At 44.6% G+C, this 27,300-nt stretch overlaps 2 protein-coding genes across 15 annotated transcripts in view; one reads left to right on the top strand and one right to left on the bottom strand.

Moving 5' to 3' along the window:
* Nucleotides 1-1,727: 1,727 nt before the first annotated feature.
* LOC125977458 (zinc finger protein 79) lies at nt 1,728-4,370 on the bottom strand. The gene is made up of 2 exons (XM_049733960.2): nt 3,530-4,370; nt 1,728-3,025 (listed from the first exon to the last, which is right to left on the bottom strand). The coding sequence occupies exons 1-2, from the start codon at nt 3,870-3,872 to the stop codon at nt 2,256-2,258; spliced, it is 1,113 nt and encodes a 370-aa protein (XP_049589917.1). The 5' UTR covers nt 3,873-4,370; the 3' UTR covers nt 1,728-2,255.
* Nucleotides 4,371-4,653: 283 nt separating this feature from the next.
* plekha6 (pleckstrin homology domain containing, family A member 6) overlaps nt 4,654-27,300 on the top strand; it is a 31,233-nt gene continuing 8,586 nt past the window's right edge. For 2 of the 14 annotated variants that reach the window (XR_011087727.1, XM_049733944.2), the window contains exons 1-14: nt 13,346-13,542; nt 15,194-15,277; nt 15,690-15,795; nt 15,944-16,048; nt 16,271-16,343; nt 17,893-17,993; nt 22,505-22,704; nt 23,120-23,650; nt 23,849-24,317; nt 24,578-24,670; nt 25,444-25,497; nt 25,683-25,763; nt 26,942-27,010; nt 27,189-27,269. Coding sequence is in view for 12 of the 14 variants with exons in the window: in XM_049733944.2 (XP_049589901.1) it covers nt 13,511-13,542; nt 15,194-15,277; nt 15,690-15,795; nt 15,944-16,048; nt 16,271-16,343; nt 17,893-17,993; nt 22,505-22,704; nt 23,120-23,650; nt 23,849-24,317; nt 24,578-24,670; nt 25,444-25,497; nt 25,683-25,763; nt 26,942-27,010; nt 27,189-27,269 (2,079 nt within the window). In the remaining 2 variants the exon portion in view is untranslated. The other 12 variants (XM_049733947.2, XR_007484637.2, XM_068652372.1 and 9 more) reach the window with 12 other exon arrangements.

The raw sequence follows: 27,300 nt of genomic DNA on the forward strand, positions 1-27,300 counted from the left end.
AAGCTTTTATAGTCTGGGGGAAACGGGCAAACGATTTCATCACTTCTCATTTGTCATTCTACGCCACTCATTCTGCTTTTGTAACTGGGCTTTAATGACGGGGCTTTCCACGGATAGCCAAGATGTGAAGAGTGAGTTTAGAGAGCCATGTCATCACAGCGGAAGTGCAAGCGCTTCTCTGAGGGTGTGATCACTTGATATTCATCCCTCATTAAAGACTATAAATACATCTGATTTGCATATGCAACATTCAACAGCTTGGCAGGCAAACAAAAACAAAAATAGCACTTCCATGAACTTGATTGCTTTGATGAAAATCACATTTAACATGAAAATAGTATAGTAATAGTAATAATAATTAACATGAAACTCCGGTGTCATGGTTGACTTTCTTTTTCCTACCTTTCTGTATAGTTGATTGCTGGATTTTATTGACAGTATTTCTTGATGATTGTTTTTTCTTTTGACATTTGTCAAGTTTTTGTATCCCTTTGCTGTATTCATTTGAGGACCACAGGAAGACGAAGCACCTCTATGCTATGCGCTCGCTAATGGGGATCCTAATGAAGAATAATGTTTGAGCATCTTGGGAGTTTAAGATCAGGGGGTGTTTGAGAATATCTTTCGTTCTTCACATGTCCTGAGTGTTGTTGTTAGTCACCTAAATGTTGAACACAGGCTGTGATTTACCGAAGTCAAATTCCTTGTTTGGCACGCTCAAACATGGCGAATAAAAAACTCTTGAATCTTGAATAATGTTTGAGTATCACCTTGAATTCTTTATCAGAGGGTTCAACCTCCTACAACTCTGAAAATAGATGCATGTGATCTCTACATATATTGATAGGCAGGGCAGCTGGCGTATCCTGATGATCGTAGCGATGATCGTAGCCTCGGTATGCTCCTGTAGGAATTTGGTTTATCTCTCTGCACCGGCCGGGCGTTCCGGCGCACAGCGCGTGCGTTATTTGACGTGACGTGACGTGCCATGCCGCTCGCTCGCTCGCTCGCTCGCTCGCTCACTCATTCACTCACTCACTCACTGACTCACTCGCTCGCTCGCTCGCTCACTCACTCACTCACTCACTCACTCACGGGCGCATCTCACCAGTTGCTGACTCCAAGTCGACCAAAGCGAAAACGCCATTTGGTCCTATTTGATCAAGGTGCGGAGCGGCAGAGTCTGTCCGCCAACGTGTGTGTTGTATTTCATTCATGAATATGACAACAGCGTGCATCAAATTCTCCAAATCATTGTAGAAATGATTACGCTCATCTTTAGTGTAACCTAGAACAGGGGCCTCCAGCAAAAATGTCTCCTTCTGCCAGGACTTTGCAGATTTGGCCCACCGATTTGTTTTCTTTTATTTTCGTAATGGAATGAGAGGAGCCGTTTCAATCGTCAGTCGACCGTGTTCTCGTTGTTTTTTTTCAACCGGGTCAAGCCGCATCTCTCTGCGAAATCAGCGCAGGGGCAGGCTGGACTGCTTTGGTATTTTACGCTGGAAAATAGAGGCCATTGTCTAAAATCATGAGATTAGTGATGATGATTGTGGTCACTGATAAAATAATTTCAAAGTTCAAAAGTTGAATGTAGTAGGGTCAGCTGTAAGTGCAAACAAGCCATGTCGGCAATGCAATGGTGATCATTCCAGGGCTGTATGAAATTCAAATATGGAATAATCCCTAAATTACAATTTACTTCAAGTTCCATGAAATTCCATGGCTCAAAATTAAAGCACATTTATTTACCATGAAGCTTTGCTATTTACATGAATTTTATACAAATGTTGTGAGGAGGTTATGTACACACACTCAATTATAGTGAAGCGTAAGCATTCTTTTTAGTGACATTAGAAGCCTACTCAAATATAGCAAATCATCCAAATTGTAAATGTTGAAAAAGCACTTCATTACCCAGAAGAATTTAAGATTATATTATAATCAATGAGCTTTTATCTAGGGAATTTGCGCCCCCTTGTGGAGGCGCCCTGTAGACATGCGTTGGATTCCACCTTGGTTCGTAGTAAGGTCAGCCAGCATCCCACCCACTTTAAAAGGGGGGAAAGAAAAAATTACAGTAACATGATGCAATTTCACAGTGACATGTTGTTTCATAACAACATTTAGTTGACATTGACAATTGACACTAGCTTCCCAGTTCATTCGGCTTTCGTATTAATCAAGCATTTGTAAAAAGTTCTCTTGTACGACGCGGTATTCCGGAAATCGTCGCGCTAAATCCTTCCTATGTTTTATCTCGTGTAACTGTCATGTGCTCGCATGTGCTTTACCAGCGTGCCTCTGTTATTATAACTTTTCTTGCAAATGGAGCAGGTGAAAGGCTTCTCGCCGGTATGAAATCTCATGTGTGACGTCAAGGAGCCCCTCCTCGTGAACTTTTTACCACAAAACATGCAACTAAAAGGCTTCTCTCCTGTGTGTACTCGCTTGTGCCTCTTCAAACTTGCCTTTTGATTGAAACTTTTGCCACAGTCAATACAGCCAAACGGTTTCTCTCCTGTGTGACATGACATGTGTCTCTGCAAATTGTGGTTATATCGGAATACTTTGCCACACACTGTGCACTTGTAGCACTTGACCTTATTACGAGAGCCAAGATGACTTTGGGGATCGCTGTCCGAAAATGGCCGACCATCAATAGTTTGGTTAAAAAGGACCGGTGGAGTGTTGTTTGTCGTTTGTAGGAGATGAGCAACATTCGAGTCAAACAACGCATCGGAGCCTTCTTCATTCGGTTGGCCTTGAACCGGCTCATGTGAATCGGAAGGAGGAGAACGTGCCTGTCTGTGCACTATCGAGGGCACTTTCTCTTCATTTCCCAAAGAGGCAATCATCTCTTCTGATTTTTGACCCTGAGTTACTAATATTGGACTTGTCCAGACTTCTTCCACTTCCTCTTTGACAAACGGGGGTGGCGTTGGAGCAAGGCTTTGGCTTCTCTCTTGATGCACAGGGGGGATTTTCAGGCCCATTAGCTCAGGCTGGATGCACTCAGATGCATCTGAAATAGAAGAGAACAATTAAGGTCAAAGTCACGCTCGCGGCGTAACGATAAACATTTGGCTGTCTCTCCGTTCCCGCTCGGTGACGCTGTGAACGCGGTCTGAATGATGCTGCATCTCTCTATATGAGACCTGTGACGAGCAATTGTGACATGTCTTGTGAGCTTTGGCTTCTCATCTGAGCAGGCTTCAGCAGTTCGTGTAACAGGCTAGTTAGGAGTTAAAACAGCACTCGAAGGGGGTTGGGGTAATCTCCAGATCAGACGACTCTAGAAAATGGATTAACCCAAAAAAAAAAAAAAAAACAACTCGTTATTCAAACGAGAATGACAGTAGACTACTCAGTCTTCCAATGGAGCCGTGTTTGAAGAAGTTGAAAATATTCCATTGCTGATTGATGGACGTGTACTCTCAAAGCCCCCCAAAAGATCAAGGCAAAATCATTTTGTTGTAAATATTGACAGGCAAAATAACATAAGACATTAATGAGCAATGGATTTGACCTGATCCGCGATGATGGATTGTTTTGGTGGCGAGCTGTCCAGAAGCGGAGGCAGCGGCAGAGGCAGAAGCCTGCAGCATGCGATGGTGCTTGAGCTCGTCCTCGTATTGGGCTATTGTTTGCTCAAAAATCAGCATGATCTCGTCAACAGCTACGGTCAGCCTCTCACTGACAAATGCTCTCAATAAGTGAGCAGAAGACATTGTCAAGGAATCGTTCAAACAATACTTGATGCTGGTTTTCTGATGTAGTCTCTCTCCCCACGACCACAAGCCCAAGCCCGAGCCCAAGCCCAAGCCAACCCCTCCTTTCTCTACTTCTAGCGTCGCCGGTTGCAGAATCATGAATTAAAGTGGCGAGTGCCATCTTGCGTTCAGGATCTACATGAAAGGTAAACAGTCTTTTTTTTTTTTTTTTAAATTGAACCACTACAAGGATACAACAGTATAAAATACAAGGATGTACAGTCTACAAAAGAAATGCATGAAAAGTAGGTGGATAAATAAAGCAAGTGATCAGGTCATTATAATAGAGAGAGTGCAGTTAAATCATTGTCAAAGAATCCATTAACTGTGTGCAATGAAACAAATTTTACGGTTGCTGGATGCCTTTTTTATACCCCGAGTTAAGAGTAGTGTAAATACACTGCATGTTCATCTTGAATTAAAATGCTGACCTTATCCTGCACTGTGATGATGTTACGATGAGATTCACCTTCCAAATGAAAGAATTCAAATCAGCAAGAGGTTGTGATATTTTCAGGATTGATTTGAATGTTTTTTTTTTTTTTTGTCCAGGGGATTTCTTTTGTCCTTCTGGGTTTTCTGGCTTTTGTCTCCCTGCCTGCCTGCCTGCCTGCCTGCCTGCCTGCCTGCCTGCCTGCCTGCCTGCCTGCCTGCCTGCCTGCCTGCCTGCCTGCCTCCCTCCCTCCCTCCCTCCCTCTATGTTTGCCTCGGTGTTGGCACTTGAGCTCAGGGAGGGGCTGGAATCAGCACGGTACGGTCCTGGTGTATTATTGGCTCCTGCCTCCGATGTCTCGGTGACTGTAATGAAAAGGAGGTTTGAGCAGCACTGTGACATCCCTCCTCCCCGCCTCCCATTCACTCTTGTCTTCCTTCTCCCTCCCTCCCTCCCGCTCATTGCTTTTCTACTCTCCACTTGTTCTGTGACTGGCGGTGGAGATGGGTGGTCATGTGATGTTTTAATACCCTGGGATTTTGTGCCGGGCATGCTGTGAAGCGCCTCAGTCCAGCCAGCCAGCCAGCCAGCCCGCCAGCCCTATCTGAGGAGGGCTGGCCTATTTATTGCCTATCCAGCTACCTTTTGATTTTTTTTTTTTTTTGCTTCTTGAGGGATATACATGCGTACATATATTATTAGCTCCTAGCCAGCCGCGGCTCCACTTGTTGGTAGGATGACGGCTTGGAGAAGCGCCCTTTGATGCCTTGCTTGGAATACGTATGCGGCAAAAACAGACACCAGCAAGACGTGGCATCGGTTGTGCAGGTGGCTGGTAGGTAGGTAGGTAGCCTCCGATTCCATTCTTATTGGATTGCTGACTGGTCATGCTAACGGCAGTAAATACCTATTCTCAGCTTCAAAATAAAAGAAATGAAAAAATGGATCACAGATATTGATCCGCTGTGGTGTGTGTAGAGTGGTAACAAATGTACGTATCTCTTCAATGATTAATGCATGGCCCATTTTCACCCTCTATGCATTATCCTTTATACACATGATTATTGATGCCTTTGTTGACTGTTGGCTGTTGAATGTGACATGTTGGGATTTTCATTTCAAGCCTGAATTCTCACATTGTAATTTAACCGAGATGTCACACCTCGACTGTCGACCTATATCATCATCATCTATATGATTCATTGGTTTATCTTCCCAACCTCTGTATCCTCACAAAGCATTCCGGAGCCCTCTATAGCAACTCGACAAAAAGCAAAATGATGTGAGGCGAGGCCAGCTCAGTCCAATTTTTAACCCAAATTGGGTTGTTTGGAAGCCAGCATTTGTAAGGCTATAGACTGGACTCTGCATCACCATGGTTACCGGAGGGAGCAAAATTGTGGAACAGGCCAGCGTCTCCCAAGCAAGTCACCCATTAGTCAAATCTCACAGCATACTCCAAATGTCACACCATACAGGATTGGAATACTGCAATCATAATGGCCTTTTGTTAGTTTTGGCTCTGTAGCGTTGCTAGATGTGCAGTGTGTGCTACGACACCTGGTCAGGGATCACTCGAATGGAATGGAATGAAACTGGACTTGATAAGACAACGTGGTTTTACCGTGCGTGGCCTCTCGGTTAGGGGTGTCCCACTACTCGTTTTTGTCAGAATCGGCTTTATTGGCCAAGTTTGTGCATGCATCAAACTTCCACAGCTGTAATGTCTGGCTTATGTCGGTTGGTAAAATGGTCTTTTGAAATACATACATCATGTGTTCTCAGTTTTGCGTCAAGTTTTCCCAACCACACAAAGCATACACAAAATATCCCAATCGAAAATCCTTTTGTTGGACCATCTTACACCACTGATACGACCACCCTTGCAAATCGGGACGCCACTATATTTGGGTCTCGTTCAATTATATGCGATACCGTTTTATCTCATGGTCTACAGACTGGATGTGCAAGTGTTGCACGATAAAATGCGTGTTCATTTACAGGAAATAACACATTTCTTTCACTGAGAATAGAGCTTTGGCAAAAATGTCCATTCATTAAAGTGACTCATCGGCTTGTGTGTGCGCGCGTTGCACTTTGTCATGTCGCTGAGTTGAAATGGCATCAAAGAAACCGATGAACCCTCATCCTAAATAATCATGAGCGTTGGCGTTTTGCAGCTAAAAATAGCCCGAGAGATTTTGTCTTTGGTGCTGATGGCCACATGGCTGCGTTAAACTAATCCAAGCCAATTCTACGCCAATCCTCCCATCCCACTAGAGCTCATCACAAGCAAAGCGGGATGAAAAGGATTTAATTCAAGGTTTCCGCGAGCGGCGTCTTTCCCAAGTCCCAGACTCCGTGTTTCCAAGAGGAGACGGACGGATGTTTTCAGATCCAAGTATATTCAAAGCCGCTGCGTGAATAAAGGGAATACCATTTGCTCGATGAAATAAGGAATGACAGCAGTCAGTTGTAATATCCAAACACACCAAATATCAGATTCCCGCTATTCCTTATTGGATCGTATATGAAATTGATGCTAGCACAGGGAGCCGTGACAGAAGGCCATTAATGATTCGGAGAGGAGTCGCACAGAGAGACAAAGACCATTAGCAATTCCCTAAGGAGACGAGGGAGGGAGGGAGGGAGGGAAGGATGGAGGGAGGGAGGGAGGGAGGGAGGGAAGGATGGAGGGAGGGAGGGAAGGATGGAGGGAGGGAGGGAGGGAGGGAGGGAGGGAGACGCATAGCAACAACAGCAACACAAGGTAATCGAGGAATAGCCTAATAATAATGATATTCATTGTTTTCGGCTGCAGTGCAAATGCTTTTCTTTCAATATTTGTCACAATCGTCCACCCTCCAAATGGTTGATGGGATTTTAGTGAGCCTTCCCAGTGAACCCATTGCAGATGATCTGATTGACGACAAACGTGGAATGTTGCACAGGCAGACTGTGAGTGTGCAGTCCCTCTGCAGCAGCCGCCGATTTGTAGAACTCTGACTATTGCCACCCTCTGTAGAGTCCTAGTACCGCCGTCCACTTGGGAATGCAGATGTTGCTCTTTCAGCAAATAAGAGCAGTCTAAACGTCCGTGCAGAGGGGCATCTATTCTCGAGGAAAAATCTTCATTTATTTTTAAACCTTAGTTAAAGGGATTAGTTGGAATTAAAAATCCGTCCTGATTTAGGCTATTGGACAGAAAACACCCTTGAATGCTCGCCAATTACTCAGATGTGCACTTGCTGAGTAGTGGAGAAATCTCCTTGTTGAAAGGTACAAAAATCCTTTGATTCAGCAATTGCCTCAAAAGATTGTGCAGCAAAATATTAAGGGAACCATTTTCGTCCAGACCTGTTTCATGCAGGTCATCCCCCCCCCCATTAATTCTTAAATCACAATTCAAAAGCAATATCTGGGTTTAAACTACTACCTTTATTATTTCACATCTCATGATTACTTTGACATGACGCTAAATATCATTGTTCAAAATTTCCAATGAACAGTCATCATTTGTCAAGACACCTGACGCAACGTAGTAAATATTACAATATGATATATACTATGTGCTATATTTCTGTCTTTAAATCCCTTTTCAGCCACCCACGTAGCAATGGATTTTCGACTACATGAAAAATGTCCACATTTCTTTTCCCTTCAGCATAAATGAACTTGACTTGTACGTACGTAGTATATTCCTCCCCTCCCCTACCCAACGAGTGGTTCATATTCCTTCTGCATCACAGTCACACGCTCCTTCCTCTCCACTGGTGAACTCTGGCAAGTTCAAATCTAATTACTATGCCCAGTGCACGGTCTCTCCAACCAGGCCACGTGATTTTTGTGTTTTTTTTACAAAGTTTGATGGAGAGTCGAGCGAACCCTGTTTGTGTTGGATTTGCGTCACCGGTGGCGTGGTCATGTGCCTTTAAGAAACCAACGGTGCACATTCGAAACCTTCAAACTGCGTTTACCGTATCCGCTTGCGTACATCAAAGAAGTCTCGTCCCAATCATTCTTTTTCTAGCATTCTGACCTTTCCTCTGCTTTGATGGTCTGCATTGTTTTTTCATTTTTTTTTTTTTTCTTTTCTTACCAGCACAATTCAAAAGACCGCTTCACTTTGGCCCCTGGGCAAATGATTAGCGCTTCGTCGTGATCTCGGTTAACTTTGTTTGTTGATTTCCTAAATGAAAAGCTGCACTCTCTGGATTTGATTGGATTTGTTTTCTGGTGTCATGCTAGATGAAGACGTTTGCTCACAAGCCTGAATTCATGTTCATTCAATTGATTTGAGCGTTCTTGGCATAGTTCCAACATTAAAGTTCAAATGTACAGCGCGGTTGCACTTTTCTCCTTTGCACAAAACCGTTTCATGTTGAGGTTAAGGGAAGTCAATTGAGAATCTTCATGTCAGCCTTGTCTAGACATTCCACAAGCACCTTGGATGCGTGTTTGAGGTCTGTGTCTCGCTGCAATTGTCACCATTTCAAGCATCTGCTTTGAGGTTTGCTGAAGAATTTTCAGGCTCGCATCCCTTTTCATGCCTTTGTCCAAACGCTGCTTGGCGGCCATCGTATCAAAGGTAGAAATTGGTTCGGACTGAGCAAAGCATCTTTGATATTCAATTGCTTTTGAGGTGGATGCAATGCAACAGTGGTGTCAGCGGCAACATTTGACAAAGTGCATCTCCAATTTTCAGCGACACAAACCCCACAAGACCAGATGAGATGTTCGGTAATACAAGATCATGCCTAATATGAAATACTAAGAAATGAGAAGGGCAAAGACGTCAAATGAACATGGTGTAACCTGGAAACAAAGCACCGTTGAATTGTCATAGTATGAATGAAATGTGTTGAGGTGGATGAGAAGAGCACGAGTAAAGCAGTGAGAGGGATGGAGCTTGCAGAGAAGAGGAAGGGTGGGGGGTTGATTGTTTCTGGAGACTTGCTGGTTTCAAATTTCTCTTCTCTTTCATTTGTGCACTCACATGCATTGAAGCTCTCTTACTTTCTCTTTCTCTCCTGACCACTCGGGCTTTTCTCCAGCCCAGCCCAGCCCGGCCCAGCCCCATCGTCTCGTCTCGTCTCGCTTCGTCTGGTAGGAGGTTGCTGGAAGCACGCAGGAAGACAGGCAGGAGCGTAGAAAACAACAAGAAGAGCCGTGACGTGAACTAAGAAAGGTAAGTAACAGCACTTGCACATTTGAGAGTTGAAAGGAGGGAGCACGCGTGTTTTTTTTGGTGTGCTTTTTGCTTGCGGATCACATGCGCATGTGTGAGAGACAGACATCAGGCTAGACATGGCTGTGACCAACATGATTACAGAGAACGTCCTAAGAAATGAAAGGACATCTTGAAAGATTCATCTTCTACTGAGATGGCCGTGTGGTTAGAGAATTGATGGTTGGAGCAAGTTTCAAGAGTCGTTGAAAGCGCTGTCCAATAGCGACGGCAGCCAGCCTTCTCTGGCAGGCTGCAGGTGAACATCAAGCATGGCTCCTTTTGTTGGTTAACCATGATATGAAGCTCCTTTTGTTGGTTAACCATGATATGAAGCTGGTGATGAAATATTTCTTTGCATGATCTGGATGCGGTTGAGCATTGGCACTTTCAAATTCCAACTTGTGTTTTTTATTCCTTCTTTCTTTCTTTTCGCCAATAGTTGTATCCTTTCTTTTCTTGTAGTTGTCAGTTCTTGGATCAGATGTTTGCTTTTTAGCTCGTACATTGCGTGAGCCTCTTGTCACATGCTGACGAGCTCATTTCAGTTGGATGATGTAGGTAGATTGTATGCCCAATAGTCTTTACACTTACAAATATGAACTGTAAACAATCTATTATTGTATACATTGTTTCCAGTTTGTGTTGTCACGTGTGCTTGTGAGTTGAAGTGTGCATTTTTCTGATTCCTTATAGTTGTGTTGGCATAGGTGTGTGTGTGTGTGTGTGTGCGTGCGTGTTGGTGCGTGTGAGATGCTCATGCTAGGCATAGAAGTTGCTGATATGACTAATGGGATAGCAGAGTCGGGCGGTCTTCGAAAATCCTAATACATAAAAGGATATCTTGACATACTATTTATCTTCTCTCTGTGCAGAAAATGAATAGTTTACGGTTTCATGATTACTATGAGCACAGTGTCTGTTTTTTTTTTCCCCATACTTGCATCCTTTCTTCATCTGGACCTTTCAGTTCTCAGAGCTTAGACTGATGTGTGTGTGTGTGTGTGTGTGTGTGTGTGTGTGTGTGTGTGTGTGTGTGTGTGTGTGTGTGTGTGTGTGTGTGTGTGTGTGTGTGTGTGTGTGTGTCTGTGTGTGTGTGTCTGTGTGCGTGCGTGCGTGCGTGCGTGCGTCTATGTGGCCTGACCTCGATTGAATCCCTGAGTCTGGCTCAGCGAACTCCCGGCCGGGGTTTAATTGAACCCAGGTTAAGCACCACCGCCATAGACTTATATGACTTCTACAAGAGCAAATCAGAGAAAGGAGTCAATAACCAATGGGACCAGATTGAAGGTGCTTAAAGTGCCTTTCCCAATAAAATATGCAATCGTTTGGACTTAACCATTCTTAAGAAACATCAGATGACGAAAGAAAGAAAGAAAGAAAGAAAGAAAGAGAAAGAAAGAAAGAAAGAAAGAAAGAAAAAAAGAAAGAAGCCAGCTGCTTGATGTGTGCTCAATGAGATGTGATTGAGAGAAAAAGATCATTGGTGCAAAGACAGATTGTTTCTCCCTCCCGCTTGTTTAAATTCCTCTCATTCTAGCCTCACATACACGCATGCACGCGCACGCACGCACGCACGCACACGCACGCACGCACGCACGCACGCACGCACGCACACACACACACACACACACACACGTCCACTCGAGTGACTGCTCAGTTGCTGAATTGGCGGCGGGAAAATGCAAACTAAATTTAAAAGTGATGGAGGGCAGGCTTGCTTCAAGTGGAGAGGGACGGGGAGGGGAGGAGTGGGAGAGTGCGAACAGATGTGCGTCATCTCGGGTTTGCGCTGGCTCGCCTGGAAGAATTGTAAACACAAAGAAGCACATTCCTTTTCTTTGGACACGCAAAAACATGCGAGGGACACATGCACCAAATGAAAAATCAAATCAACTAAATACAAATGGCATGATTTCTATTCATTTGATCAAAGTGCAAATGTCTGTCATGAGTACACAATGTGATGGCAAATGTTGATATTCATTCATAGCACTTTGATTTCACACGACTTGAGTCATGAATGACTTAGCACCCAGCGCATCTCACGCTACTGGGCCTTCTGCTCGGATTTGTCATATCAATTTCAAAATTCCAATGAAGATCTGGTGAGCGAGCGCATGGCTTCGGCGGTACTCGCCGTCCTGTCGTGACAGGCCGACTTGCTGGTAAGGAGGCTAATACCCTAGGGCTCTAGAATTAGTTGCCGTCGTGGCTCTTCGTGTGTCAAGGAGCACTTAAAGCACAGTGGCTTTCGACATGATTGCCAGTCATGCCTTCTGTACTGATGACGAGCTCCTGTGGAGGGATTCATGGAAATGAAGACTCGTGCTACAAGAGATGTGCTCAGGGCAGAGCATACGCAGTAGTGGAGGAGTCGAGCCGATTTTCCTTGCAAAATGAACATACGTGTCGGAAATAGTCAAATATATCTATCTATTTCCATGACATTCCCTTTGTTTGTTCTTTTTTTTCATCAATCCATTCATTTTCTTTCTTTCCTGCTTTCTTGCTTTCAGCGGTAGGCGGGATATACCCTGCCTGAACTGGTTGCCAGACAATCGCAGGGCACAATTAAATAAGCATTGACAATCACACCTACGGACAATTTGGAGCAGTCAATCGGCTTATGGTGTCTTTGGAACGTGGGAGGAAACCGGATTAGCCAGAGAAAAGCCATGCAGGAACGGGAAGAGCATGCAAAATCCACACAGGGAGGCCAAAGTCGGAATCAAACCCACAACCTCTGCACTGTGCGGCGGACGTGCTAACCACCGGACCGCATTTTTTCAATCACTATGGTCTGTTTGGAATACAGAGAAATAAATAAATAGATAGATACGTAAATAAATAACATAGTATTGTTACAGAGCATTTTGAGTACCCAAAAGAACTTACTATATGTGTGTGTGTGTGTGTGTCTGTTTTTATCCACCAGAGGACAGCACGCGTCCTCTGGTGGCTGCATGCCATCGACAGGCAAGTGGGACAGACGTCTGTTGTCTTTGTCATTTGCCCTACTGCTGAGTATTTCTGTAAACAGAGTGGTGAGAAGCACCTGCTCGAATTGCAATTGCAGGATCATCTGCACCAAGGCACGTCTGCATGCGCTCACAACCCATCCAAGGGAAAAGTGAAGCTTTCAGCCCCATGACCACAGCAATTAACAGAATGCATGGAGTCAAACTAATTTGGACAATAGCCTGTCTGTGAAAATGTTATCGGACAAGAATCCGGTCGTTGGTGCTGAAAAGGTTGGCGACCGCCGAGTTACAGCATACTGCAGTTCAATGTCCTGCATGTTTATTGGCTGCACTATCAACAACTAATGAAGCTAAAGGATGTTTCTTTCTTTCTTTCTTTTTTTTTTTTTTCCTCTCTTCTCACTAAGTCTTATTGCAGCAGCAGAGAAGCAAAGGACTGTTTGCATAAATACAGTAAATCTGAGCTGGGCACTTGCCTTAAGCCTCATAGAAGATGTCCTGCCTGAGACATCCATCACATGGTGCTTCGGCTGAACTTGTAGATTATGACTACTGTCTCTGTTGGAACCGAGGTACAAATGTGAATGTCCTCCTTTATCTGAGAACTGGCTAATCTCCTGATGAGGGGAATATTACAAAGAGGTAAACATTCCTGTGGCACAGATAATATCTTCATTTCGTTGTAAAGCAGTTGTACAATGACAATAAAGTCATTTTATTAGATATATATATAAAAATGTGTGTGGTGGGGTCTGTTTGTGTGTACAGCATGTACTGTATCAGCTATGAGATACGCTGAGTTCCGCATTTCTTTGCCGGAAGCCGGCGAGCGTGCCTGCGTGTGTGTTTGCGTGACCCAACGAGAGGAGGGGGACTAAAGAGAGAGAAAGGAGAGGGTGAGGCAGGTGAGGAAACAAGCAGCCAGGGGGAGAGAGAGGCATGCGGTCTGAAGGAGAAAGAGGGTGGCAGCAATGTGACTCCCTCCCCTTCCCCATCTTTACTCAGCTCGCCTCCTTTCGCTTCCTTTCTACATCTGTGTCCTTCTGTTTGTGCCGTCCGCCATACCGTTTGTACATGAGTGATCCAAGGGAGGATGCTGAAGTTCCGTGTGGACAGGAGAGTCAGGTAGGTGGAGGCAGGGCGGAATGGAGGCGGGATGTGGGAGAAGGAAGGAGGGAAGAGGGGAGGCTGACAGAGAGAGAGAGACACAGAGAGACACAGAGACCGACGGATGGCCAGACGCTTGTAGGTCACAGATGACTGCAATGCAGTATCAACGGGAAACATGAAGCTGTTGCGTTAGCTATCAATGCTGTGTGCATTGTGTAGCCAAATGGATCGAAAAGGAATATCCCGTGCTTGCGTGGTGACCCACTGAGGCTCAGTCTCCTCCTCTCGTGTGTTGTTGTGGCTTTGTCGACGGTGTTTGTGCTTGTTTGTACGTGTATGTGTATCTGTGATGCAAAGTCAAAATATCAGGAATGAATAACAGACATCAGTTATAGATGATACAAAGTGTGGAGTCTAATAACAGCGTGCCCACACTGACATACTGTACAACTTCTACAGCTAACAGTCAATATTTCTTTCACGAAGGCTACAATATCAGATAAATAAATAAATAATTAACAATGCGTTAAGTGTACAGTACAGCCTTACTTTTTCTCTTAGGTTTACCATGATAAAGTTGACCAATGAAAACTACTAGCCTTCCGGTGACCGGCTGCACAGTGCGTGAACACAGAAATGTCAACCTTCTGGCATCACAAAAGTCAATCATTTAGCATACCTTATAAGTTTGCTCATTCTAAAAAACAAAAGTCTTCTTCACAGTGCTAGTGTGCTCATTCTATTTGGATGGCTACATCATTGGCATAGCAGAGCAGGTTGGCTACTTTAAGATGAGAGGAATCAAACTCCTGCTGTCTTGCTTTGTTTTTTGTTTTTTCTCTTCCTCCTTTTTTCTTTTGTGTTTTCACTGCCAGAATGTTAACTCTTGTTTATTTGGTCAGAGATGTCAGACCGCTGCCTGGGTTGTGATGTTTGCCTACCAAAGGCGTGTTCGGAAATTCACGCCCGAGTTCAGGTGTGAGCGTTTGGAAAGTCAGTCCGTTGCGTCATTTTGCCATTCGGGAATTCGGAGTGCACCAAAACGCTCACACCGGGGACACGGTGCGTCTTTGAGTCAGTCAGTCAAAGTGTAAAAGTATGATGTGCTCAGATGAATTTGGTAGTACAGATTGTATTATTTGGCTTAACATCTGGCATCAATTCTTATTAGCTGTTTGTACTTGGGGGAAAGTGTTAATCCACCCATATACTTCATTAGCAGCTGCCTCTAAATAGGTTTGTAGGTTAACTAGAAACACGCACACACATATGCATGCGTGCAAACGCACACACGCACATGCACATGCACATGCACATGCACCCAACACCTGCTCACACTCTGCTTCTAGGCAAATTCTTACATTCAAATGCCGATAAAAAGCTTTGATAACGAGTACTATCTAGAGCAGTGGCATGAGAGTGAACTATCGGATAAGTTACTCTAATCATCTTGCTTTCGTAGGCCGCACCTACATTCATTTTAGCAAATAAAAGTATATAGTTAGCAATGTCCTAACAATTTAGCCACTATGTTCATCAATGGACGTTTGAGCGGTTAACTGCTGTCTGCCCTGACACGAGCCGCCGTCCAAATAGCCACCACTGTTCGTAAACGATTTGATATGAAACGTCTTTATTTTGATGTCGCAAATGTGTCTGTTTGCAGTCAACATGACGGCAGTAGAACAGCTGGATCAGCAATGAACGCGCTCCAGCTGCAAGAACCTGCAGCAATACACACCAATCTGCAGTGAGTAAACAAACGTGCTCTCCGTGCACTTCTCGTCGCGCTAATTTCATCTCGGTGCTGGAAGCTCTTCACACGTAAAACTTTCTCAAAGCGATTTCGATTGGTGGTGATGAGTAATAACGGGACAGTGAACCACCCTGTATTGCAGGACTGGTCAAAGAGCTTATTTACTCGACTCTGGATGCTGAAGGAATAAACAACAATAACAAGCTGTAGCGCTGCAATGCAATGTCAATGATGTACGTACGTACGTACGTGGTGCATACTGTCGTTCAACGGGAAGGTAAATGTGACTTCTTTCCGCTGCATTTGCTATTGTCTCGACAGGACGACAGATTTAAACGCGAGTTTAATGAAGGTTGAGTGCATTTTGAGAAAGATGAGGCAATGTTGACATGATTGTTCTTGTCAGGAGCTGCGATTTGACCATGAAAGGAAAAGTCAACACTGGTGCTGAGAAGGTCAATCACGCCAAAAGTACAAACATGGTGTCTCAAGAAGTACCACCTTGTGCACGGGTAAGAAACACACATGTATATGTATAGTTTGTGTGCCCTGAAAAAATCCCATTTTTGTCTATACATTTGCAGCACTTGATAGTCCGTATATACCACTATCTGGAATAAATGGGCATTTGGTCATTTCAAATGTCCTCCTGACTTTCAGACATCTCGAACTCCAAGAAAGGCAGCTACGTTTGGGAAGCGCTCCAACTCCATGCGCAGGAATCCTAAGGCAGAAGTCCACAAAGCAGGATGGCTGTACAAGCAGGTACTACGTCTATTTTTCCAAACAGACTGGCATATTTACCATAGTAGCTGCAGGAAGTGAAACCTTTGCTGGGCCTCATTCAGGATGGCGCTGATGTTGTACAAGTGACAAGTTCCCAAGCTGTAAAATAATAATAATAATAATAATAATTCTACCCATGTCTTAAAGAGATTAGGCCATATAGTATTGGTAGTGCAGTATTTGAATTTGTGTTCCCAACAGGCCAGTAGCGGAGTGAAGCAATGGAACAAGAGGTGGTTTGTCCTCTCTGACAGATGTCTCTTCTACTATAAAGGTGTGTTTGAAATTCATCCTTGATACCATCTGGGCTGAATTTATTTCTAGCCAGCAGGAGAGCTACGTAATATGGCTTATCATATATGAATAATGAAACAAGTACAATTGCAATGATGGCGTTTCAAAACGTGGCACTCTATAAATGATCAACTCTGTATGTTGAACTGGGTGACCTGTCTTTTGGACCTTTGTGCCGCTTTACAATCAAATGGGAATGCTACATCGGCCTGTACAGTCACTGAGCACTTCTATTTGTATGAAGCGGCCTTTTTCACTGCAGGATTTGCAAAGTTTGTTCATTTGTATTGAAATAGGTCCGAAAAGGAAAAGACAAATCACGACACCGAATCATCGTAATTCTGGTCAAGCTTATTGCTTCCAATTGGGATGACTTAGTCCAAGTCTCTTTCTCTTCATTCTGACCACGTTTCCTTCTTCCCTGCCTCTCCGCTGTATTTTGGAAAAGATGGCCTGGCGAGGAGCGGAGTCGGCGTGCCATGTAGCAACGTGATAGCCATGCCGGCAAAGAGCAAAGAATGGGCTCAAGAAAAGCACTTTTGTGCTCCCTGCTGTGATTTATAAAGTTGCCTGTGCTTCTCACAGCGCTGCGGTTGGCGCCGCTGCATGCGTTTACACATCCACTTAGCTAACATTTCGTCTCAAATTTGTCTCCGACTTGAGTGACCCTATTTCAGACAAATCAGTGCATTTGCACTCAAACTGTAGCATCCAACTTTTTTGGAACATTCTTTCTCTTTTCACTTGCTGTCAGCTTGTCACAATTGTGTTCACCAGTTTGAATGAGGAAACCATCTTTAACGTTTAACATAGTAGGTCGTAATTGCTTCTATTGCGGCAGAAAGTCAGAAAGAGGCGTGCGTGTCCCAATATCCTGCCATGCGTGCTCTCACATGTGCTCGACGCTGAATTGGTTCAGACCGGCAGCAGGTACAGCGTGCACCGCGGTGCCCGAAATTCCTGCTGCACTGACTCATATGGGCTGATCATTATCTTGCCTGCGCGTGCGCTCACGCACGCACGCACGCACACACACGACGAACATGCGCCCACACACAGAGGAGGGATCATTGTATTGTATGATTGCACAAACCCTCCCCCTCTGTCTGTCTCTCGTTCTCTCTCTCTCGCTCTCTCGCTCTTCCTCAATACGCACACAAGCACACACACAGCAGTCAGTAGCAGGACGATTGGCCACGCAGAGCTATCCATTCAGAGAATAGAAGGTAAGAGAAAAGGACAAATGAAATCATATCTATTTGAGGAGCTCTTAAGAAATCATGCTGTCATTCATTATTCATTCATTCATTCAACATGAGTGCTTTTCTACAGCGCTCCTATTTGTGACCACTGGATTTTGGTGCGTGGGAGCCATTAGAAGTGCTTCTCGTTTTTTGAAAGGAACATGATGGATACTGTCAGCGTGGTTCAAAGTGCACGCGCCACTGTCTTGCCCTGACTTTTCGCGAAAGCTCAATGTGAACCTGTTCCTCGAGCACATTTTCACACAGTTGTTTTCTTCTCCACAGATGAGAAGGAGGACGCCGTTCTAGGGAGTTTGCCTCTGCTCAGTTTCCGGATTGGAGGAGTGCAGCCTTCGGATAACATCACCCGCAAGTTTGCCTTTAAGGTCAGTACATCCCGAGCAAGGGGACAGACTGACAGACAGACAGATGGTAGTATCAAGAGGTCTGCGGTAACTTCACGTCAGGAACGGGACTGCTGTTAGACATCATTTTCTATAATGAAGAAGTAAAAAAAATAGACTCTTTGTATTCCCATAGGGCGACATGATGTGGCCGTACGTATGCACTGACGGCATCCCATCCAAATCGAAAATCAAAAGACAAAAAAAGAAAAAACCCAATGTCAATGCATGTTGGGCAAGCAGCAGTCTAACTATTTGCTTGTGTTGGCTTCTGATTGGCTCTATTTGGGTGCTGGCCATACATAATAGAGTCCAAAGAATTGACACATTTGCTGCTACCGGCAGGCAAGAATCACCCAATGAAATTCCAACTCTCTAAGGAAATCTTGACATCATTTTGTCTTCATAATATCTTGTTTGCGTGTCAGCATCCGTGCGAAACACACAAAACGACCGAAAGCTGGAAATTGGTTGCAGTCGGTGTTTGTCCTTATGACTTTCCTTCACCTTTCAGGACATTTAGTTCTTTTTGTTGACTCTCATTGCATTTACAGCATGGGAGCAAAGTCCAGCACATGTAGCCATCGTGCGCGCGCGCACACACACACACACACACACACACACACACACACACGGTTTACTGTCACCGTAGTTAATATTAACAGGGATCAACTTATGATCGCCACTTTCAATAGCTGTCAATGTTAAAGGCCACACAGTAAAACACAAATGCACCAAAAAGTCAAGTCAAATGTAGTGATGAAATGTCACAAAGAGGTCAATAATATATTTGAAGTCATGTAAGTCCATTTGAAGCTGAACAAAGTGTGACAGTTGCATCGAGATCACAGGAAGGCTTGTCTAATTTTAAACAATCCGATAGAGTAGAGTGAATCATCACTATTCCCAGGGCTGAAGGACCAAGACGCACTATAAATAGCAAATTTCATTTATTTATTTGACGGGACACTGTAACTTAATGAACATCATCTACGAATTGCAAAGCCAGATTGTAGCCATGGGCAAAAACTCTCACATAGTAGACATCCATCCATCCATCCAGCCAGCCAGCCATTTCCTCACAAGGGTCGCCTATCCCACCAGTCGACTTCAGACACCCTGAACCAGTTGCCAGCCAATTGCAGGGCACACATAGCCAAACAACTTCGGGGCAATTTGGAGTGCTGAATCAGCCTACCATGCATGTACTTGGAATGCGGGAGGGGAGCACCTGGAGAAAAGCCGCACAAAGACAGACACAAGAAGGCTTCAGCTCTGATATGAATGCCAAACAACAGAACTGTGAAGTGCTAACATCCTGTTTTTTGTTGTTGTTGTTTTTTTTTTACAAACACACCCTGAACTGGTGGCCCGTTTCTTTGGCATCTGGCCAAGGCTGCTTGTTGTTGACGTCAATGAATGGCACCAATTTTGCTGCGAATGTTGGGGTTAACCACGGTGTTGCTCTGCAGAAACCTCTGGACCGTTAACCAATTAGAAATGGAGACGAGAAGGTTGCGAGTGAGAAAAGCTACCTTTCCTTCACGTCCCCCAAAATTCTATTATCATGAATCAGTGCATAGTAAATTGAAAGTATTCCTTCCTCAACCCTGCGGCTTTGGAAACCTCATTGATTTTTGCACCAGCAATGACACAAATTGATTTGAAATGTGCAGCACAGTGGAAGAGAGCTTAGCATGCTTTTCTCCCATTTGGCCACATTTGGCTTTTGAATGTATCGCAGGTAGCATATAGTACGTTATCACCGTGCTTGCATCGATTGGTACGATTGGTGTATTCCCACTCACTCCCGCAATCTCTAAGAATTGCTACTCCTTTGCTACATGCCAATTTGTCTGAGCTTATTATTCTTTCTCGTCATGGTGCTTTTGGTCATTTGTCAACAATGCTGTACAGGGTACGGATGGCGTGACGTAACAATGTCGAAGTTTCCCAATCTCCCTCAGGCTGTCATTGAGAAGGATCGTGTTCCAACCTGTATCTTCCAAACTGCTTCTGCCTTTTACGTGGAATTATGACTCACAGATGACGTGAGAAAGCAAGCAAAGCTCTGTTTTCGGTCCAAAATAATTGTTTGTTTGTTTAACAAAAGGAGCTAGCAGGTGTGAACAGGTGTTCATCTTTCTTAATCTTATCAGACATACTTGAATGAAATCTGTGTTCATGTCATATGGTGAAGCCTGTCCAACGCATCCCCACAGATGAGTGACTTTCATACCAAGAGTTGTTTTATTTCTGGTTGTCTATTGTGCGGTTCTCCAAACCTGTTGTACCTGCAACTTTACAAAGTGGCAGTGGTTCAGACAGGGGTGTGTCCATAGCCAGAGGATATCTTGTGCGGGAAAAACGTCTCAACTGCCTGTTTGAAAGCATTTCAGTTCTAGGTGAAGAAATATACTACTTTGTCATCGTATACAAATAGTTGATCACCCATGAAGTGTAAAGCTACTCAACCTAGTCAAGCTTTGATTTGATTCATACTTCCTAAAAAGCCATCCGCCTGAAGCAGTTGTCGGTAAACCATTTGGAATTTTGCAGGTTTGTGACATCTTAGCCAGCCAGCCAGCTAGCCAGCGCAATGTACGTGTGAGTGTGCAAGTTTGACTCAATACTCCAGCGCACTTTTGTTAAACTTATGGGTGTGTTTGTATGACTTGTGTGGGCCGTGCAAGTATGCCTCACCCTCACATCCTTCAAGTGTCAGCGTGTGAACAAAATAGTCGCACCTTTTTATCGACTTATTTATTTTTATCTGCTGTGATTAGCAGAAAAAACTCATCTCAGATGGCTAAAGATGAATAAAAAAAGATGAATACAATCAAATGCATCTTTATTGATATATTATATTTTTCACCCACAATGAACTGTCAGGTGAAGCAATCCTTTGTCCTTCTTGTTCTTCAGTCCAGACACTGTCAGTGCAAAATGAGTGAAATTCTCAAGGCTTTCCATTGCTCACTGTCTGTAATTTCCTCTTCTTGCCCCGTGCGCTTATTCGCTAGCTATCGGCCAATCAGAGTGATCAAATGTACGAAGCCGATGAATCCGCCAAAAACGCCCCACGTCGCTTCCCAACGGTCAAGTACCATTGCATCTTTCCTTCCTTCTGCATTCAGTGAAGGTTAAGTCAAGGAACAATGAGGAACAAAGAACAAACGTGCACACACACAGATGCACTCGCACACCAATGCACACACTCGCGCTCACGTGCACACAGCCCCTCCTCTGTTGCTAGGTTACTGCTGGGCGGTGCTGTGTCTGTCGTCCTTCTGCCCATTGCATTGCGTCACATCACATCACAGCACTGGCACTGGCACTGGCACCGCAGTAGGCGGAACATGTCAGTGTTCCAAGCTGGAACAGGAAAATGAGTTCACATCATTTCCTCCTGGTGCTCCTTTAATCTTTAAGGATTTGATCTATAGTATACAAATATATCTAGTCAAGTCAAGTTTATTTGTATAGCCCTAAATCATATCAATCTCTCTCTCTCTGTCTCGAATCATCCATTCGCCTTGTAACACAATTAGCAAACACAATGGACCGACCGAGTGATGGCTGGAAATAAGAGCGGTGGCTGGAAATGGGCCTCGATGTAGATCTTGCATTCAGAAGCAGACGTTTGCAGCGAGAATAGTCATTCACCACAGTAACAATGTATAGCGTGTATTCCTGATTAGTTTCTTGTTCTCCTCTCCTCATTGAAAAAAAATAAAGGCGTGAGCCCAAAGAGTTGAACGCTAGTGGTAAAAATGAAAACAATGTGGTCAAAATAGCAGCTAAAGATTGCTCATGTATCAGCTCCATGGAAGATGCTTCTGTGCCAGGCGCTATATTCTCTTGTTTGGATGGCTCTGCTTCCTCCTTGTGGTAGTTGTAACAATTGCTAGTGTGAGTGCTTTCAACGGGAAGGAAGTGTTGACCGAGCAGGATTTATAGCACAGCTTGAATTTTTCCAATTTTACACGTGCAAATCGTTCGAGCCGACAGACCTTTGTAATCCTAACGTGTAACCTTGCCTCCCCTCCCCTCCTTGTCTCTTCTTCCCACCCATCCCCGTGAGGTCTGCCGGCCTTCACTCCTTGTTTCCTGTTTGGCTATAAAAGTAAAGTAGGTACAAGTGGTGTTTTTTTTTTTTTTTTCCCTCTCTCTCTTAATGAGTGTGTGCAAATACGCATGCCTGGTATTGACATGATAGTGCATGTTACTATTGTTATTTCTGGAAATAGTAACAAAGAATATGCATAACAGTTTTTTTTTTTGGGAATATTTATTGCTTAATCTAAACCCATATCTGTCAAGATGCTTGTGATGCTCCATATCCAATTTTGGGATCTTCATGCGCATGCATAAAAACGTACATCTCCCGTGCACGTGGGGATGAATTTGTTGCAAATGACTTGAACGGAAATGCTGACGAGCGTGTGCTTCGTTTGTTTTCTTATCTGTTCTTGTTCTGTCAACATCCCTAGGTGTGGTTGGAAGAAGGAGAAGAAGACGACGAAGAAGAGGAAGAAAATGGGGAGTTGAAAGCTCCTGTTGTGTTTTGCGTACAGGCGGAACATGCTGGAACCAGGACATATTACTTCAGTACAGACAGCTATGAAGAACAGAAGGAGTGGATCGCAGCCATGAGCCAGGCCGCAGAGGTCAACGTTAATCCATCGCAGAGGTGTCGCACCCGCACCCACACAGAACCAACAAACTTAACTTGCGTATTCAATACACTCATTTATTGACGGAATCAGAAAGTATACTAATGACGTGAATGGCAATTGAAATGAGTGCAGTTCAAAGTATGCACTGCAATGGTGGCTGGCTGCTCAGTGTGTAGCAGCCTTCCATCTATGTATATATATAGTCGATATATTGAAATACAAAACGGACACAGCGCACGGCGTTTGCCTGCAGTGTACTTTGTACGCTAAGCGGTGGAGCTATGTGACGATTGCTTGGTGAGCGGTACTAAGCGTAGGCCAGCCCAGCCCTCAAGCCAAAGTCCACTGTGCTCCAGTTCATGAAGACAAGTGGTACAGATAATGGACACATATCATGGAATATTTATTGTTTGATTGTTTCTTTTTTAGATCCAACACAGCCGTCACCCCGGAGCGGACCATGGTTACTCGAGACGGCGACCCGCAAATAGAAGTCAAACAACAGATAACGGCAAACCAAAATGACAATGGGGTAGACAACTTGGAAACGCCGCCACTGTCGACGTCTTGTTCCGATCAAAGCACAGTGAACAACAGTGCCAGACGAGAGGACTGCGGAGGAAAAATGGAAGATGAAGGCGGAGGAGGGCCTGCCTGTGGCCATGCTCAAAGCAACCACAATCCAAACGGCTGGAGTCATCATTACCCCACACCCCAAAACCATAAGAGTCAACCCCCTCAAGCGCAAAATCACAGCACGGGTACGCCTCAAAGACAAGCGGGAGGGGGTGTCCAGCCACCCGATGACACCAGGGAACAGCATCCCAACGTGGTGTTGAGAAGAGGTTTTGTTCCTAGGACTGGCCCCGAGAGAGTGGCCCAAAGGAAAAGCTCAATGGCGCAACTGCAGCACTGGGTTAACCAGCGGCGGGTCATGGTGTCCCAGGAGGACATCAACAGGTAAACATCAACAAAGTTAAGGGCTGGCTGGCTGGCTGGCTGGGGACCTCTCCCTCCTCCAAGCTTGCTGATCGTTTTTTACGAGCCCATTTTCGTTTAGCTGGTTAGCCTTCTTAGCTGCTTGAGTATGAAGAAGTGCTTGACACTTTGTCACTCAAATCTCATCTGATTAGTTTTTTTTCCCCTCCCTTCCCTCAGTCCATCGCATTATTACCCGGCAAACCAAGGGTTCAACTACTATGGCTACCCTAGTGGCGGCCCCCAGTATTTGGAGGAGTACCCACTGTACCCACCAGGAGTCCGTCCTGACAGCATTTGCTCGGCCGCGGGGGCATACGACCACCGCTGGGCTGTGGAGGATAAGCGTCGCTCATTGAGGGACGGGCCTCACCAAGTGTATCCCAGGGACTCTTGGGGAGCGCAGTACTACGGCGGCGTGGACGTGAAGTCTTTGAGACGCCTTTCCATCCAGCCTCGTTCCAGGTCTGTGCCCAGGTCGCCGTCCTTGTCCTCCGGGGGGGCCTACTCGCCAGTAGCGCACAACTTTGCCTCGCCGGCTCGATCACCATCGGCACGTTTTGACCGCTTTTCGGGGCGAATGAGGGATGACGGGATCTATGCCGATCCGTCCGTCTACAACCTGAGGAGATCGCTCAGCTCGCCAAAGGTGAGCAAGATTGCGGATGATCGCACACTCGACTGACGGTGGTTTGGAATTTTCCGTCCGTGTTTTTTCGAGGCAAGACGAACCAAATGCCTGCATTTCATTTCCAGATTTGTTCTTGTCTTAAGCATAGTAGATGGAGATGAAAGAGAGAATGAAAGATTGATGTTGTGAGCATTTTCACCTTTCTCCAGTCTAACGTCCTTGCTGTCACTCTTGGTTTCATCTTCCTCTTTCCTCATTATGGTCTTCCCTTCCTTCAGTATGACTACTCTGGTGATAGGAGGTCCATAAATCAAGGACTATACCACCACCACCACAACTACCCTGTTTCCCCTTCCATCCACAATAAAATGGTACGTGCTGCAATGCATTTCAATCTAGAGAGCATCATAAAAGATCAAGAAAGTGAAGTGGTGGTAGGCCCGTTGTTTTGAAACCTAGTCAAGCTTTGTTTTGCAGCTGCTAATTTCTCTCTCGTAGCCATATTGACGGCAATTTCTTCCAAACATTGTCCTAAGTATGTTTGCGTGCGTGTGTGAGTGAGTGAGTGAGTGAGTGAGTGAGTGAGTGAGTGAGTGAGTGAGTGAGTGAGTGAGTGAGTGAGTGAGTGAGTGAGTGAGTGAGTGAGTGAGTGAGTGAGTGAGTGAGTGAGTGCCTGAAAAAACAATGTTCATATTTCGATAGAGAACAGCAATTGTGATAGATGCATCAATGCATGAGTGGTGCTACTAGTGATGGGTGCTGGCTCCAGCAGATACCAGGGATTTTCCAAGTATGCCAAACAGATACCGTACCATACGGCTGACATCCATAAATCACTGATGGTGATTTGTTTGCGGGAAAGATTCCTTGCAACTCTTGACCACATAATAATAATAATATCGTTGCAATGTATAATGTGCAACCATAGTCGGTCATGACGTTGTCTGAAGCGGAACCCGACCGACCGACTGACCGAGCGCAAAAGCGCTTTATGGAGTCCTCACCCCACATTTGCTTGTGATGCGACGGGGTGCTTTGTTTGCTCTGCTTGTGTCCGATCTGAAAATGCTGCTGCTGCATATCTATGTGTCTGTGTGCTCACCCACCCTATTGATCACCTCACCATTGCTGCCGCACGGTTCAGGACGACATATTAGATCTCCAGCTCCAACGCAACCTGGATTATTTAGACCAGCAGGTAGGCATACACATCTGCGTTGCATTGTCTGTAAAGTCGTGCCATCCCCAGTGTTTCGTGCAGACATGGTGGATATTTCATCCGGCCTTCATTTTTCCCCTATTGAGGAAAGATTGAATTCAAAGTGCAAGGTGTTCCAGGTTGTTGTGATTGTGAGGTGTATGTCATTTGAGCTGAATCTTCAGGTGCTGGAGGGAAGCCGCTTAATTGGTATGGTTACCCGAAGGGTGGAGAGATCCTCCTCTGCAGCAAAGCTCTGCATTCAAGTAAGAGAGGAGAGCGCAAGAGAGCGCAGCAGGGAGGCAGGCTTCAGCTAGCAAAAGTGCTTTGTTGAGCACCGGATAGAATCACAACTCTCACGATGCTGATGCTATTTTGGAACAAAAGTTACAGTAAGGAAATCAATTGTATCCTTCATCCAAGGCCAAAGTGCAGCGATTCATCAGATAAACCACACTTCCCTAAGCCTGCCTCTCTTTTGGTCGTGTTTTTGTCTGCATGCGGTGTTCTGTCACCCACCTTTTTTGCTTTCTCTTTTCCATCACATGCTCGGTCCCGTTTTGGAATAGCCGCAATTTATGTATGTATATGGCGGTTTTGCGAAGTGGACAAAATGGGAAGGACGTATTTGCAAATGGCACACTTTCTTGTAGGTTCATATACAGTAGGCATGTATGGCTTTGTCACTCTTCCGACAGTCTGGATTTTTTGTTGGTCAAAATGAGATGAGTTGATTCGTCATCAAGCCACAGCTTTAGATCCATGTCATCATACTCCTTTGTGCACTATATCAGATGACTAAAAGCCAGTCTAAACATGACAACTATTTTCCTTGTGTATGTTTTAGGGTGCACATGTGCACACTTTCTAACTCTCCCTTGAAAAGATGACTCATTTTCCCCAAATCCTTGTTTGACCTCTAATCCTTGCATGTATACAGACAGTACCGATATTTTCATCATGTAGTATATGAAATACATTTGTAACCATGGTCATCTTCACTTGTGTTTTTGTGCGCTTTGATTGTTGACTTCAGATCAAGTTGTCGTTGTCTGTTCGAGACATCATGCACACCACCAACCTTTGTAAATCATTTTCATCTCAAATGTCTGCAAGAAAAAACATGTGCCATGTTGATCACCATGTTGTTTGGTGGAATACTCCAAGTCCCTACATTTTTACGAGCATGCTCGTTTTTGCCGTTTCATTTTTTTACTTTCATGTAATGGGGAACGTGCCATTTTTATTTTATTTTTTGAAATGAAGGAATCTGGAATGTGTAACCCTAACCCCTTTATGTATCTCGAAAAACTCAGGTATCGTGTATCTCAAGGCACCCATCCATGTAGCATTAGTAGAAATGGCGAAAATGGTTCCCACATTGCAGTGTTTTCATTCGTTTTCCGCCTTTGGGAACACACCTTTTGATGTCTTCGTTTTACAGGTGCCTCCTTTCCATGATGTCTACAGAGAGTTGCACCCAACACTCAAGCTAAATGAAATTGAAACGAGTGTAAGTCACACTACAAACGGGCTTGCGCCTTTTGAAATACACTGTGTGTGCGTGCGCGTGCCCCCGTCCGTATGTGTTTGTCCTTTGTGTGCGTGCGTTTGTGTTCAGCATACTTTGACGTTTGTTTTCATCCCAGTTTCTGTTTGTTTGCTTGTTTGTTCGACATGATGTCTGACAGAAACTCTTGGGCCGGCTCTGTGAACAGAATCACATTGTGAAAGATCATGAAGCAGTTGTTCACAGATTACGAATGGACAAGGTAATTTTTTTTCTTTTCTTTTCTTGCCATG

The sequence above is a fragment of the Syngnathus scovelli genome, chromosome 11, assembly GCF_024217435.2.
Source record: "Syngnathus scovelli strain Florida chromosome 11, RoL_Ssco_1.2, whole genome shotgun sequence".
Classification (NCBI taxonomy): Eukaryota; Metazoa; Chordata; class Actinopteri; order Syngnathiformes; family Syngnathidae; genus Syngnathus; species Syngnathus scovelli.

What these genes read in the sequence shown, in the direction of transcription:
- LOC125977458 (XM_049733960.2), bottom strand. Translation starts at nt 3,872, where the DNA reads ATGATTCTGCAACCGGCGACGCTAGAAGTAGAGAAAGGAGGGGTTGGC. An exon ending in AATCCATCATCGCGGATCAG is followed by an intron (nt 3,026 to 3,529) that starts GTCAAATCCATT and finishes CTTCTATTTCAG; the next exon opens with ATGCATCTGAGTGCATCCAG.